This window comes from Sturnira hondurensis, unplaced genomic scaffold (assembly GCF_014824575.4).
Source record: "Sturnira hondurensis isolate 20B ecotype Veracruz unplaced genomic scaffold, ASM1482457v3 Scaffold0000780, whole genome shotgun sequence".
Taxonomy (NCBI): Eukaryota; Metazoa; Chordata; class Mammalia; order Chiroptera; family Phyllostomidae; genus Sturnira; species Sturnira hondurensis.
Genome location: NW_028073411.1, coordinates 14,959,254 through 14,972,598, shown reverse-complemented (window position 1 = coordinate 14,972,598; position 13,345 = coordinate 14,959,254). Strand labels below are relative to the sequence as shown.

Below are 13,345 nucleotides of genomic sequence, written 5' to 3'. Positions count from 1 at the left end.
TCTGAAACACCCCGGACTGGCTGTGAAGACCCTTCCGGTCTTTCGAGTCCACATCGAGAAAGAAACAGACTTCCTCTCACTGAGTCTGTCACACGCACTAGACCCTCTCGGGCCACTTCACATGTGACCTTTCGACCCGCCACAGCAACCCGGGGCAGGAGGTCATTATCAGGCCTGTTTTATAGATTTGCACACTGAGGCTTAGAAGGCTCTCACAGGCTGATTCCTGTAGCATTAGAAAGTTACTTGGATGGAGTTCAACTCCAGCTACTGTGCCCCAGGTCAAGGGCAGAGAAGTGGCAGGTCCCCCTTCCAGCAGGTCGGAGTGCAGGTGACCGGACTCCTCCAGGGCACCCCTCGGTATCCTCTGCTAAGAAGAGAATTCCCAGAGGGCTGGTGGAGGGGGTCAAGGGCATTTGCACAAGCTGCCTGGTTTTCTCACGCTCGCCCCTGTCATTAACTCCTGGTTTCTGCTCAGATTAGAAAAAGGAATAAAGCTTCAAGACTATCAGAGAAGCTAAGCTTTAATCAGCATCCTAACTACCTGGTAGTCCATCGTTTTTGGGATAACAGCTGCCCCACCTTGCGTTCCTGGCCACACCTAATTGCAGGAGGGCTTGCACAGTTTGAAAGCAGGCTGCATTGTTTACAGACCCAATCTAATTAGCCCCAGATGTCCTGACCGGCCAAAGAGCTGAGAGTTGCACTGGGTCCTCTAAAGCAGGGCAGAGGCCTCTCTCCCAGGGGACTCTGAAGCGGCAGGGTGTCAGGGGGCGAATCAGACATTGAACAACCAGGTGCTTGAATGGATGTTTAGGTGCAATTATGGGAAACTCTAGACAGGGCATAGGAAGGTGGCAGTATGGGGAGATTCTCCCCTAAACAGAAGACAGAGAGTTCACCTGACCTCATTCCTGTGGGCTGGGGGTGGGGGGTCAGTCCAGGTGGAGGTAGGAAAAGCCCCGGCTGGGTTTTCCAGGCCCCTGACCAGTCGGCTGGGGCCCAGGGTCTTAGTCCACACTCTCTTCTTTCCTCTTGAAAGGTAGCACCCATGCCCTTCCTCCCCCTGCCCCCCAAACCCGTCGCTCCCGGCACCAATCCCCAACCAACACACCCTCCTTCCCGACCCTCTGGCTTTCCCACAGGGCTGTGAACCACACCCAGCATCCCAGGCTCATTCAGGGGCACTTAACTGAATCCCTAATGGGAGCAGAGGCACAACCCAGCAATTATGAAACTTTGATGGGGATAAATTATTGATTACAGATGTTACCTCTCCAACAGCCCTGAGTGGGGGGAACACAGTTTTCATCCACATTTACAAGGAGAAAACCGCAGCCAAGAGCAGTTGGATGAGGCATCGGGAAAGTGGGTCGCAGGGAGCAGAGCAGGGCTCAGCTGAGCGGGCGGCCTCACTGCACGGCCTCTCAGACCCAGCGGCTGGACGCGTGGAGCCCAGACCTGCCCAGCCGGGCTCCTGCTCCAGCTGCTGGCCTCGGACAGGCTACTCCACCTCTGGTTTTCTTTCTCCACTGGAGGCCATAAACATCCTGCCTGCTTCACAGGGTTGCTGTGAGGGTGAACTACCGCCAACACGGAAAACCCTTCAAATGCCTGGCCCATGGTCTTAACTTATGTCAGGTGTCATTTTTCTTGTAAGAATGTTTGTTACAAGCAGCCCCATGGGGGCTTAGTTAAGATCCTTAACTAACAGTCAGAATTCTAGAAGGTCAAACTGAGTCCTCACCCGCACACCTGCTGACCTCTGCTTCCGTAACAGAAAAGCCGGCCTTTCTTCGGCTTTCCTCCAGAAAGGAAGGAGGAAGAAATACCAGATGGAAGGACAGTCAGTAGTGACGGGAAAAGGACTTTCTGCACTTCCCCCTCTTATTTCTCATCGTGAAGGGGTGGTCTAGTGGACACACACGTGGCCGGAGGGGCCTGGAAGGAGGGGTGTTGGACTCCCAGTCTCGCCGTTTCTAAGCAGCGCAGCCTTGACCAAGTAACTTAAGCTCACAAGCTTCTGTTTGCTCAGTTGCAAAATAGACAGAAAGACGGTGCCAGCTTCACTGGACTGGCAGGAAAGGAGCACTGATGGCTTCCACGGAGCGTGACACGAGGCCGGAGACCTGGACGGCCTTCAGCAGCCCTGCCACGCAGCGGGAATGCTCTGAGACACGTCCCCTGCCCCCTCTGCCCTCACCGCCTGTGGGAGGGTATGTTCAGCTCCTGTACCCAGAAGCAGAGTTGGCAGGTCTCGGACGACGACTTGAGAAAGACTGCACCAGAGATCACCAGTCGGAGACCAGCCCAGACCTCTGCTCTCCCAGCTTCCCCACCGAGTCTATCAGATTGCTCCCAAACAAAACGCAGGACAGCTACTCACCTCCTCTGGTCCCGCGCTAGGTCCTGGTCCCAGGCCTCCCTGTGTGAGGAACTAGTCCAAGCTGCAGGCGCGCGCTGGGCTCCTGGTCCTCCCTCCGGGGCTGGCTGTCTGGCTTCTAAAGATTCCTCGAAGCTCCCTGGCCTTTTCGCTCACGTTTCCCCAGCCTGTTTTTCCAGTCCTTCAAGCCTATTCCCTGTTGACCTGTTAGGCAACTTCCTGATTTGACTTCCTGATTTCAGCGCAACCCTCCTCCTGCCAAGGGGTGAGACCTTGATTTCCTGAGTGACTAAGTGTTTCCCCATCCAAACCCAGGGTCTGTCTGCCTTGGCTCTGTCACATTTCTGGCCGGCTGCTCCTGTTGCAGGGTGCTGTTGGTCCTGCGCATGGGGGGCTGGCTGTAGCATCCTGGGCTTTACCCGCTGGGCACCAGTGGCGAGCCCACCATCCCTCCCTCACCCTATCACGACAACCAGAAATGTCTCCAGAATGACCAAGTGTCCCCTAGTGGGGCATACCCGCCAGGTGGGAGCCACTGTCCTCCTCCCACGGAGCCCTGTCCCTGGCTGTGGACTAACCTCAGGCGGCCATACCTCCATCCCATGACTCTGCTGCGGTTAGACCCGGTGATCTGGACTGGCTTCCCCCTGGCCTGAGAGTCCTGCGCTCCTGGCTGCCCACTCTCTGGTCGCGGACAGAAGAACGAGAGTCGGATGCTTTACATGCAGCTGCATCCAACAAGGGGCCAGATTTGACCATGGCATTGTATTAGTCAGGGTTCTCCAGAAGAACGGAACTCACAGGATGCATGTATGTATAAAAAGACTTATTTTAAGGAGTTGGGTCATGTAATTCATGGTGATACAAGCCCCAAAATATGCAGGGTAGGGCCGCAGGCCTAAGACCCAGGGCAGAGGCACAGTGAGTCCAAAGGCTGTCTGCTGAGGAATTCCTTCTTGATCGGGGAAAGTTAGTTGTTTTTCTATGCTGGACATCAACTGATTAGACAAGGCCCACCCACATTGTGGAAGGCAATCTGCTTTACTTAAAGCACACAGACTTAAATGTTGATCTCATCCACAAAACACCTCCATCAAAACACCCAGAATAATGTTTGAGCAAATACCTAGGCACCGTGCCCAGCCAAGCTGACATGTACAGTGAATCACCACGGGCAGAAACAATGAATGTATGACAATGAGGAGGAGGCGGCGAGGCCAGGCTTCTGTGGTTGTTGTCTGAAATGTCCACCCTGCTGATGCCATCCTGCAGCCCGCAGTGGCTGTCTGCCCTGGTCATAACAATGACCTTGAAGAGATTGGGGTGTCACAGCCACCCTTGGAGAGGCAGCTCCATGTGGTGTGAGGTGGGCCCAGGCACTGATGCACAGTCAGAGACCCTTGGGTAGTCCTCCCCTGCTGCTGGGTTGAGAGCCTCCCGGCTGAGGACGGACCAGCGTGATGAGCCCAGGCCTCACGGGGGTGGACTGGGATGGAGCCCCAGTTCCCTTCCAGTGAGTTCTGTGGGGTGTCGGGACGGCCTCTGCACCTCTCTTAGGCTGTGGCGGGGGTGAAAAGAAAACGCTTGGAAAGCACCCAGCACAGGAGGGAGGTGACACAGCACACGTCACATGTCAACACGTGCTTGTTCCCACTGCCCACACAGAATGAACCACCTGGTGCCCCTGCCCTGTCGTTTCTGGTTCCCGTCAAACGCTAATAACAACTCTGCTTCACCTCCTACTCATTGAGCCGTGAGACAGACACGGTGCTAAAAGCAGGCATTATTTCCTCTTCACCACGACCTGGTGAGCAAGAGTCCGTGCCAGCCCCCAGCTCGAAATAAAAAAGCGGAGGCTCAGGCAGGTTAAGAGACTTGTCCCAGGCGGATGCTAACAGCCTGGGGTTTGCCAGACGCCGTAGAAGGTTAAAGCCTTTCAGTGCCTTGCCTCCCGAAGACAAAGCCAGAGTTATGGCCGCGGGGAAGGAGGAAGCCCCAAATGCCAGTGTCCAGATGTCACCATTGTGCACCTAGAAACCCTCCGACAATGAAAATATGTGGCTATAATGAGTCCGGGAGTTTGGTAAAGCCTTGGTACGGGTCCCAAGTCAGTCATGTGCCTAGAGAAGAGCCAGCCAGTGGAAGTTGTGTTCAAGAATGAAGGACTCGTTCACAAAGGGCAGAAGGGCACGAAACTCCTGGGACCGCATGGGGCACGGGAGGTGCGGTGCGGGGCGTGACCTGCATGCTTTGCTGAAGGGCAGAGGACGTGACCTTCGCAGGGACGCACTGCGCCCGTGCCAGGCGCTACAAAAATGCGGATTCTTTGCAAAGCGGTTATAGGGTTAAGTGAGTCCTTCCATTTTTCAAGGCAAAATCAGGTGTTGAAGTAATTTCTAAACATTTTTAAAAAGTTCAGTGTGTAATACGTACGGTGACTTCCGAGTCACTTCCGATACCCGAGAAGGGAAGAGTCAGTGGGTGCTCCCAGGCACTGAGTCGGCGCAGCACTGGGTCTGGATTCCGCCGCTGCCGCGACACAGGCTGCGAGAGCCTTCCTGCTCGGCCGCATTGGGGCTCATCCGTCGTCAAGCTAAGTTATCCAAGAGAAAAAAAAATGGCTTCATGGCTCAAAACATTTTAAATTGTGAAACATACCATAGGTTTTTAAATATCTATAAAATATATAGATATAGGGTCCGGCAGAAGTAAGCTGCCTGAGTGGGGCAGGTAGGGTAATAGTATGGGTGTGATGATTTATAGTTTTAATGTGAACATGTCACCTAAAATGTCATGGGGTGTGCTTGTGGGACAGTGTTATGTTACAGAGTTACATGCTTGTGATTTTGTAATAAAAGATTTTGTAGTAAAGAAGGTCGGGCCCTGTATAATATAAACACGTATTTGTATTACATATTTTATAACTATTCTATTCTATAAAAATATTTACACATTTACTCTATAATATTAGTTATATACTGTACAATATTGTACATTTATGTAGCCATATTTTACAAAAATATATTTACATGTTATGTAATTATAATTTATACGTAATATGATCTTTATACACACACACACACACACAATCTAACATAATTGAATAAACACCCATGTAACTACCTTGGCAAACTGTTCAGGAGGCCCTGGGACCTGGCTTTCCTGTGCTGTGTGAGCAGACCCCATGACCTGCTTCTACACACAGAGATTATGGCAAAGGGGAGGGCTACATGTGACTGCATGTGTGCAGCGACCGCATGTAATCATGAACACCTGCAACGTGCCATGCTGGGAGCTCCTGGGGGAGAGGGCCCTGAGTCTGGTCCACAGCCAGCCGGCCCAAGGCCCTCCATCCTGTGGGCTGCGGGACACTGCGTGCTGCCTGCAGCCACGTGCTGCCGTCAGAGGCGGAGCCTGCCCCAGCTGAGCCTCAGGGAGCCTCCAGCCTTGACCATTGCCGCACACAGGACACAGCCAAGCGGCCCAGACTCCTGAGCCACAGAAACCAGGAGACAGTAACCACACATTTTTTAAAGCTGCTTTTTGATAATATTGCAACTGCCCAATAGATAACTAACATACCACTGCCCACATTGCCAATGCCCCAGCATCCCCCCAAGCACGTGCCCTGGTGTGCGGGCCGGGCTTGGCCTCCTGGGTGCCCAGCTGGCAGCAGCCAGTCACCCTTCCAGCTTCCAGGGCACCTGGCCCGGTGGCTCGGCTTCCACCCAGCCGCACTGCCCAGCCTGGCTGCCAGCGGCTCTCTGCTGTTTTCAGGTGAGCACTACAACTGGCACCCCAGCAACCGGTGCCTCGGCAACCAGCTAGGGCAGGGCCTGGGAAATGGGAGGTGGCCTGCAACGTGGAGGTGGGGCAGGATTACCTCGAGGAGCTCTAGAACCCGGAAAGGTGGGCTGTCATCCCCCCACACCCCACCCACCCCAGGCTCGGTCACTCAGCTTCCCCAGCTTGCTCTGCACAGCCCGACTGTTGAATGGACGGAATCCCTCCTTAGGTGCTTCCCCAGTACTCCATGGACGCCAGGAAACAAGTCCCGCTGGTCTCCTCTCCAAGGGCAGCACAGCCCCCAAGTGGACTGGGGTGTCTGGTTCATAGCAGAGAATCAGTGAATATGAGTAAATGGAGTGGGCTTTGTTAAATGAAATGAAAAAGGCAGGTAATTCATCTTTACTCCTATCAAGAGAATGATGCTGGAAGGATCTAAGTTGTAACCCTCTTCCAGCATCCCCCCCCCTGCCCGCCTGCCACCCCACAACCCTGTCCAAATAAAAGGGCCCTCTGGTCTGAATTGCCAGTGCCTGGGGATACTTCTGGTGGTCACCATGGGGCAGTGGGTGCTCCCGGCACTGAAGTGTGCAGAGGACTGTCCATCTGCGTGCAAGAGGCAGCTGCCACAGCCGAGGGTCGTTCTGCCCATCACCACTGGGGCTGGGGTGTTGGAGAGCCTGATGGGAGGAAGTGGTGGCCAGAGGGCTCAGTCAGAAAACTCCACTCACAGAAGTCCAGGACTTTGTGGAAAAAACAGGTTTTTGTATCAAAGAATGTCAGGTTGCAACTGGTCACCCCCACAGAAGGAAGGAGTCCCTGAAAGAACCCTGGGTGAGAGTGGACCCGGCCTTGGGTATGTTCCAGGCTGGTACAACCCGAGTCCTCTTTGCCTCCGCAGCCTGGAGGGCCGCCTGCTCCAGGAGGCTGACCCTGATTTTCCTCCTCCAATTTCCCCCCAGCTCCTGCTGGGACGCAGGGCACTATTTGTGGGGCATCACCGCCAGCTGGGTAGTCACGGTGTCCTCCCCCAGAGCGGTAGCTACCACATGTACGTGTAATTTGCCAATTGCTTTTTACACCACAATGTAATGTACTGATGTAAATGGAATAATGGCTTATCCCATTTATTGTGGGCCAGCCTGTCTCAGGGCTTCCCGGGAGCACCCCTGCACTCCCTGCAGTTTGCCCAGGTGAGCCACACCCTCTCCACCTCGCAGGGGCAGACAGCGCACACTCTGCCCACCCTCCCTACGCCCACGTGACTCAGTCAGGAAAGGCTCTGGTACCTCTGGATTGTAAAGGACGAGATTACAAAGGCTGAGGTGAGGCGGCCCAGGGGACGCAGGGGCTTGGTGGCTGGCATGGGAATAAGACCCAGGAGTCTCAGCCCCTTCTGGGGGGCCTCTCCGCACGGAAAGGCAGACCTAACCACCCCAGTGCCCGGACGTCTCCTGGACCACGCGCCCCCAGCCCCCAGGTGCCCCACCACACATAGTCAGCCATCCACAGTAAAGAGAGAGATATTTAATCATCTTTTGGTCTGATCTTGCAAAGCGCTCAAAGTGTTGTCACAAGGGCAGGGGGCACTGCTCTCGGCCGACACTGACCAGTGATTCCGACACAAGCAAGAAAACTCCAGATCACCGTGCTTTATACTTACTTTTAATTTCCGCACTGAAAACGAAAAGGTGAAAATGACAGGTTACAGTGGCTTCTTTACCTTTAAATTAACCTTTGCTCTTGGGGACAGGAGGGGTAAGACAGAAAAACACCAAAGGGTAATGGTAAAATGGGGACAGGACACCTCGGTCTGGCTAACAGGGGCTCAAACACCCCGGAGACAGCGCCCGCAACCCACTAGCTTGTAAACAATGACGAGCAACAGTTAAGACACATTAAAAAGAAAAAAAAAAAAAACCCTCACGGTTCCATTCTTAAAACCAAGCACAAAAACTGACAGTGAAACACACGGTCACATGTGTGCCCGTCTGCTCTGAGGCTTTCTGGAGGTGACCGTGAGGCGTGGCTCACACTCCGGGACCATGTGACACGGGCCACACGGAGCCCAGGCCTCACGGAGCGGCAGGTGCGCCTTCCCCTCCCCGCACGGCCTCCGCCTGCAGGTGGGCTTGGGACACCACCTCCGTCAACAGATGGCAGAAGCCACGGGAGCGGTCTGTGTGCTTTTGAGGCTCTGCCTCTGGAATGTTCCGCACTCGGGCTGCGCTGGGGCTGGGTTTGAGTTATGCTCCACACACTGTTTAAGTGCTCACTTTATTTTTCATGTGCAAACTGTCACTGTCTAAAGCTTTCAGAAGGACGTGGATAGATACGAACACCCTGCAGAGACAAGGGCTGTCGGGAGTTAGGGCCCCCCCCCTCGAGTGGGGCAGGGGCGCGGGGGCGTTACAGAAATATTTAGAGGAACGCTGTGTTCCGCTGCGGTGAAACTAGTCCCTGATTCGGTCCGTCCAACGGCGGGTCCTCAGTAGGAGATTGTCCACTCTTTGACAGAGGCATCGTGCGAGGTGGTGACCAGAGTGTGCTCGTCCAGCCAGGCCAGGCTGCTGACGTGGTGGAGCCGGTGTGCATCTGTGGAGGAAAGACACACTTTTTAAGGAAAACCCAGCTTTTCTGCTCCTCCCCCCGCCTCAGACAGGGACAATGGAGTGACCTGTGCTGAAACCAGCTGGCCCCAAGGCACCAAACACAACTGCTATTAAGCAGCCCCGTTCCCTCTTCACAGAAGGACCAGAGTTGGGCATAAGAGGTGAAGGCGGTGTGCCCTAGGCTGGTACTGGCCACACGGGGCCCTGTCCTCCACAGGACAGACCCACCCAGGGCAGAAGCCACGGGGAACAGTAAAGCCTGTGGCAAGAGCTACTGCCACCGTGTGGAAATAACATGCTGGGTCAAAGAAAACTGACTACTTTTTAAAACGTGGCTGCTAGAAAAACGTCGAGCCCACGTGTGGCTCACATGCAGCATCTAGACGCTGCTGCAGCCGAGATCCAAACGGCAATGGTCGGAATGAATGTTACGGTTCCCCCAAAGTTGGCTGAAAACCCAATTTAGCACAAGGGGACACTGGGAGAAGTTCAGGTCACAGACAGGAGCAGTGCTCTCATGAAGGAGAGCCCACAGAGCCCCTGACGCCGTGGGGACACCTGAGAAGTCTGCAATGTGGAGGAGGTCCTCACTGACAGGGAACTGACCCACATGGCAGTGGCAAATGCACTGTAGCCCGGTTAGGAAAGCCAGGGGGCGAGAGGCGGCACACAGGAGCAGGCCCACAGATCGGCTCTCCTTTGTACCCAGACTGCTTTGAGGCTTGCTTTTGCTAAAACTCCCTCACTGTGAATTGAATCAGAAAATGTTTACTGCCTATCTTTAAAGTAACTTCCTAAAGTCTGTGCTAATCCTCCCGAGGACTGAGTGTAACCAGCTTGATTGCTTCCCCCCTGAAATTTGCAATGTTCTTTTCTTTGAAATAATCAGCAACATCCTCTTCTCCATTATCTGTAAAAGGTACTCACCTACAGCAAATCTGTACATAAGAAATGAGGGCTATCCCAGATGTAACGTGCCCAGAAAAGCAGAAGCCTGTACAGGCAGGGGTCGGGGGCCCTCTCTCACTCAGAGTGACTGTGCCGTTCCCTTTTCTGCAGTCTGTGTGAATTTGTTGGTGGCATCCATGACATAGTGGACACCAATGGCCAGAGTCCGCATCACTCACTGGCCACGCTGGCACCCTGACCCCGACGCCTTCCAGCCTCTAGAACTATGGGCAACTAATTTCTGTCACACATAAGCCACCTTGTGCGTGGGACTCTGTCACGGGGCAGAACGGACTGAGAGAGGTCAGGAGTAGCCCCTGCATGTCCCGCGTACAGAGACCACCTGCTCTTGCGCTGGGACCCCTCGATCCCTGAGAGGGCCCAGCATGGAGCTGCAGAGCCTGGACAGAAGGGGCCCTGGGGCCAGCTGCCTGGAAGCCAAGACAGGTAAGAGAGTCACCTTGGATCTTGACCCTGGTCTCGGGGTCACTCAGGGTCCAGACGTACACCATCATGTCCATGCCGCCGGAGGCGAAATGCTCGTTGTCTGGGGACCAGGCCAGGCAGACGATCTTGGCGTGGTGCCCGTAGAACACATTGGTCTCCTGGTCGTGGGTGACAGCAGAGGTGGCGGGTCAGGCTCAGCCCAGGGGAACGCACCCTCTCGCCAACCCTCTTGCTAACAGTGTGTGCCAGGCAATGTCCCCACCCCCAGCTCCCTGTAAAATGTAAAAGCCCAGGAGGCTCCTGCTACTTGAAGGTGTGGCCTGGCATCAAGAACCAGCCCCCGTCCCCTGGACAGTGCTGACCACGCTGGCCACCTTCAGATCTCTCAGCCTAGTTAGGGGACAGATGGAAATGCTGACCACAAAAGTATGGAGATGGGGAAGTGTGAGGAGGTCCCTCCTATTCTCTCCCCACAGGGGACTGGGTGTCCTGGGCCCAGCCCTAGGCTCCACACGTGGCCACTCAGAGTGTGTCCCAGCCTGGAAGCTCTGTCTCTCCGGGGTTTCTCATTCTTCGCCCCCAGAAAAGGTCAGCTTGGCCACGATGGTCTCTCTCCAGTCTGCCTGTTCTAGCCCTGGTGCATCCTATGGCTGAAAATGGCTCAGTACGTCTTAAAACAAGGCTCATCACAGGCAAATGGAACCACTTAAGTGTGACCTGCACGGGGCCAGGAGGTCTGGGCTACAGGCAAACTTGCGTGAATGCGAGCTTGCGTGAATGCGAGCTTGCGTTCATGGCGCCTGTCACCTGACCTGAATTCTACAGCCAGAGGCAGCTACTGAGCTCTGGTCTGCCACTTGCAGGCCGAAGTGTTTACAGGAAACAAAGATGGCCTGGAACTCACAGTGGACACACCAGAATGCAGGTGACTGGGTGAGGCAACGTAGCAGCGCCAATGGGAGCACCTGGACGGCGCGTTCCTTCAGCTCTGCCCCAGGTTTCACAGCTGTCACAACCGCTGGGGGGGGACTGGAGACCGTCCCAGTCTTGCACTGCTTGCGCCTGTCCCTCACCGCGCTCAGGACTGAACCCCACCAAGTGCAGAGCTCCTGCCCTCACGCAGGTATGGCTGCTTCCCACACTTACTCTTGGAGCACGTGAGCTCCTAGGTGCCGTGGCCCCCGGCGCAAGGCGGTGGATGACCCACGCTCCCCACCCAGGACTTCACACAGCAACGAGACAGGACACAAATCGAGCCCAGCCCTTCGCCCAGAGAAGTAGGCCACCTGGCTGAGCCCCTCTGCTGCCTCAGTTCCTCACGAGCACTGTCGCCAGCTCCCCGAATTCTGGCAACCCTGACTGAGCTCTCCAACAAGACCTCTAGCTCCTGGGCAAGAGGGTTGGGTTCCATGTCATCCTCTAAGAGCAAGGAAGTCACATGGTCTCATGCTTCTACCTGGTCAGTGACATCAGGAAGGAAAAGCCACGGCCTCCACTCACTACCTGCACAGTCTAGAATGGGGACAGACAGGGACAGATGGCCCACTCACCGAGTAGCCATCAGCAACGCTGAAGACCGTGACCACTTTGCTGGCATCGCACACAGCGAGGAAGGCGCCATCATGGGAATATGCCACGTCGGTCACAGGGCCCTTGGCCTCCAGGAGCTTGCCCTCGTCCTTCAGCGTGGTGCCCAGGATGGAGTACAGGCGGACGTTCCCGTCCTGCAGGGGCAGGGGCAGTGAGCCACTCCCCTGGCATGTACACGTCCACGTGTGCGCACACATGCGCATGCGCACATTCACACAGAGCTTAGGGAGGCAGGCAAGTGAGGGACCCCGGGTAGCTCTGATTCTAATTCCGTCTGCCTTGGTGCTCTGGACTCGGCATACCTTACAAACAGCCCAGAAAGTTCCAGTGCAGGGGCTCCCAGGCCAAGCTCTGAGAAACGCCGACACTCGCCAGCTCTCTGCACCCCGCCCCCAGGACGCCTGGCTGCCCCTGGAGGAACCGCCCTCCGTCCTGCAAGTTGCCCGTCCAGGTGCTGGCACCTCTCCTCGGGGAAGGCCCACCTGCCCTCTCAAAGGGCTTGTGCTGCCACCCCACCCAGTTGCCGTCCCCAAGCCGCTGGGGATCCTGGGTCAGGGATGCCTATGGCCGACCTCTGCCCAGCTCCCATCGGCCGAAGCCTCCAGAGGGGCCAATGCTGATGGTTCCACCTGCGGTGAGGGAGCCTGACGCACCTTGAACACGTCCCCTTCGAGGCAGGGAGCCCTCGATTCCACGCCCCCAGGGCCTGGCACCGAGCGGTTTAATACTCGCTGGAGTGAGTAGTGAGAGCAAGCGCATGGGACAGAGGGAGAAGGGAACAGCAGTGACAGGGTAGGTGGGGTCCCTGCAGCCGCCCAAGGCTGGCCCAGGAGCACACCAGGGACCGGCCATAGCCTTAAGAGCCGCCTGTGTTCCAGAGACAGCTCAGGGGCTCTTGGTGAGGGCCCAAATGCCCCGTCCTTGGTGTCCCGTGCCATGTGCACAGCACCAGAACAAGCAGTGTCAGGGGCTGGGCCACCCTCGGGGACTGGGGGTCACCATGGAGGCTGTCGCTTGGGCAGCAGGAGGAACCCGAAGCTGGCTCCTAGAGTCCAAGTCCTACCTCCCTCCTGTTTATCCAAGACAGGCCCACAGCCAGATATCCCAGGCAGAGGGTGGGGTGGGAGGAGCCTTACCGCGCCCCCGACAGCCACCATGTCCCCGCTGGGGTGCACTGCCACCACCTCGGGCTCGTAGCTGAGGTTGTCGACGCTGGAGCACTTCTTCTGGTTCTTCAGCAGGACAATCTGGGGACACACAGCGGCAGGTCAGGCCAGGTGGGCCTGGGGACACACAGCCGGGGCTGGTTAGGCTCCGCTCCCGGCCTCATTAGGAGCAGGACTGGGTGGGAGCCAGCCCCAGCCCTGTGCCCTGAATGACATGTCCTCCCTCATCAGTCAACGCAATGGTGACAGGTCCTAGTCCCAAGACCACAGTGAACACGGGCTGCCACTGTCACGCTGTCACCCCCTTACTGCCCCTACCACCACTGCTAGCACCGACTCCTCGGGAAGCCGACTGACGTCTGAACTCGCGCCCCCTGGCTGCACCCCAAGTGCAGTGAGCGCGCCGCTGGACC

At 56.0% G+C, this 13,345-nt stretch overlaps 2 protein-coding genes across 4 annotated transcripts in view; both read right to left on the bottom strand.

Annotated features, from left to right (window-relative positions):
- SLC2A9 (solute carrier family 2 member 9) overlaps positions 1–2,565 on the bottom strand; it is a 74,268-nt gene extending 71,703 nt beyond the window's left edge. For 2 of the 3 annotated variants that reach the window (XM_037045899.1, XM_037045903.1), the window contains exon 1: positions 2,387–2,564. The gene's annotated coding sequence lies outside the window, so the exon portion shown is untranslated. Of the gene's footprint in view, positions 1–2,386 lie in introns of all 3 variants that reach the window. The other variant, XM_037045917.1, reaches the window with a different exon arrangement.
- A 5,253-nt stretch (positions 2,566–7,818) lies between these two features.
- The window catches only part of WDR1 (WD repeat domain 1), a 32,181-nt gene continuing 26,654 nt past the window's right edge, over positions 7,819–13,345 (bottom strand). The window contains exons 12-15 of the mRNA XM_037045891.1: positions 12,903–13,013; positions 11,727–11,900; positions 10,190–10,334; positions 7,819–8,764 (exon numbers count right to left, since the gene is read on the bottom strand). Coding sequence (XP_036901786.1) covers positions 8,658–8,764; positions 10,190–10,334; positions 11,727–11,900; positions 12,903–13,013 — 537 coding nt within the window. The 3' untranslated portion in view covers positions 7,819–8,657. The remainder of the gene's footprint in view (positions 8,765–10,189; positions 10,335–11,726; positions 11,901–12,902; positions 13,014–13,345) is intronic.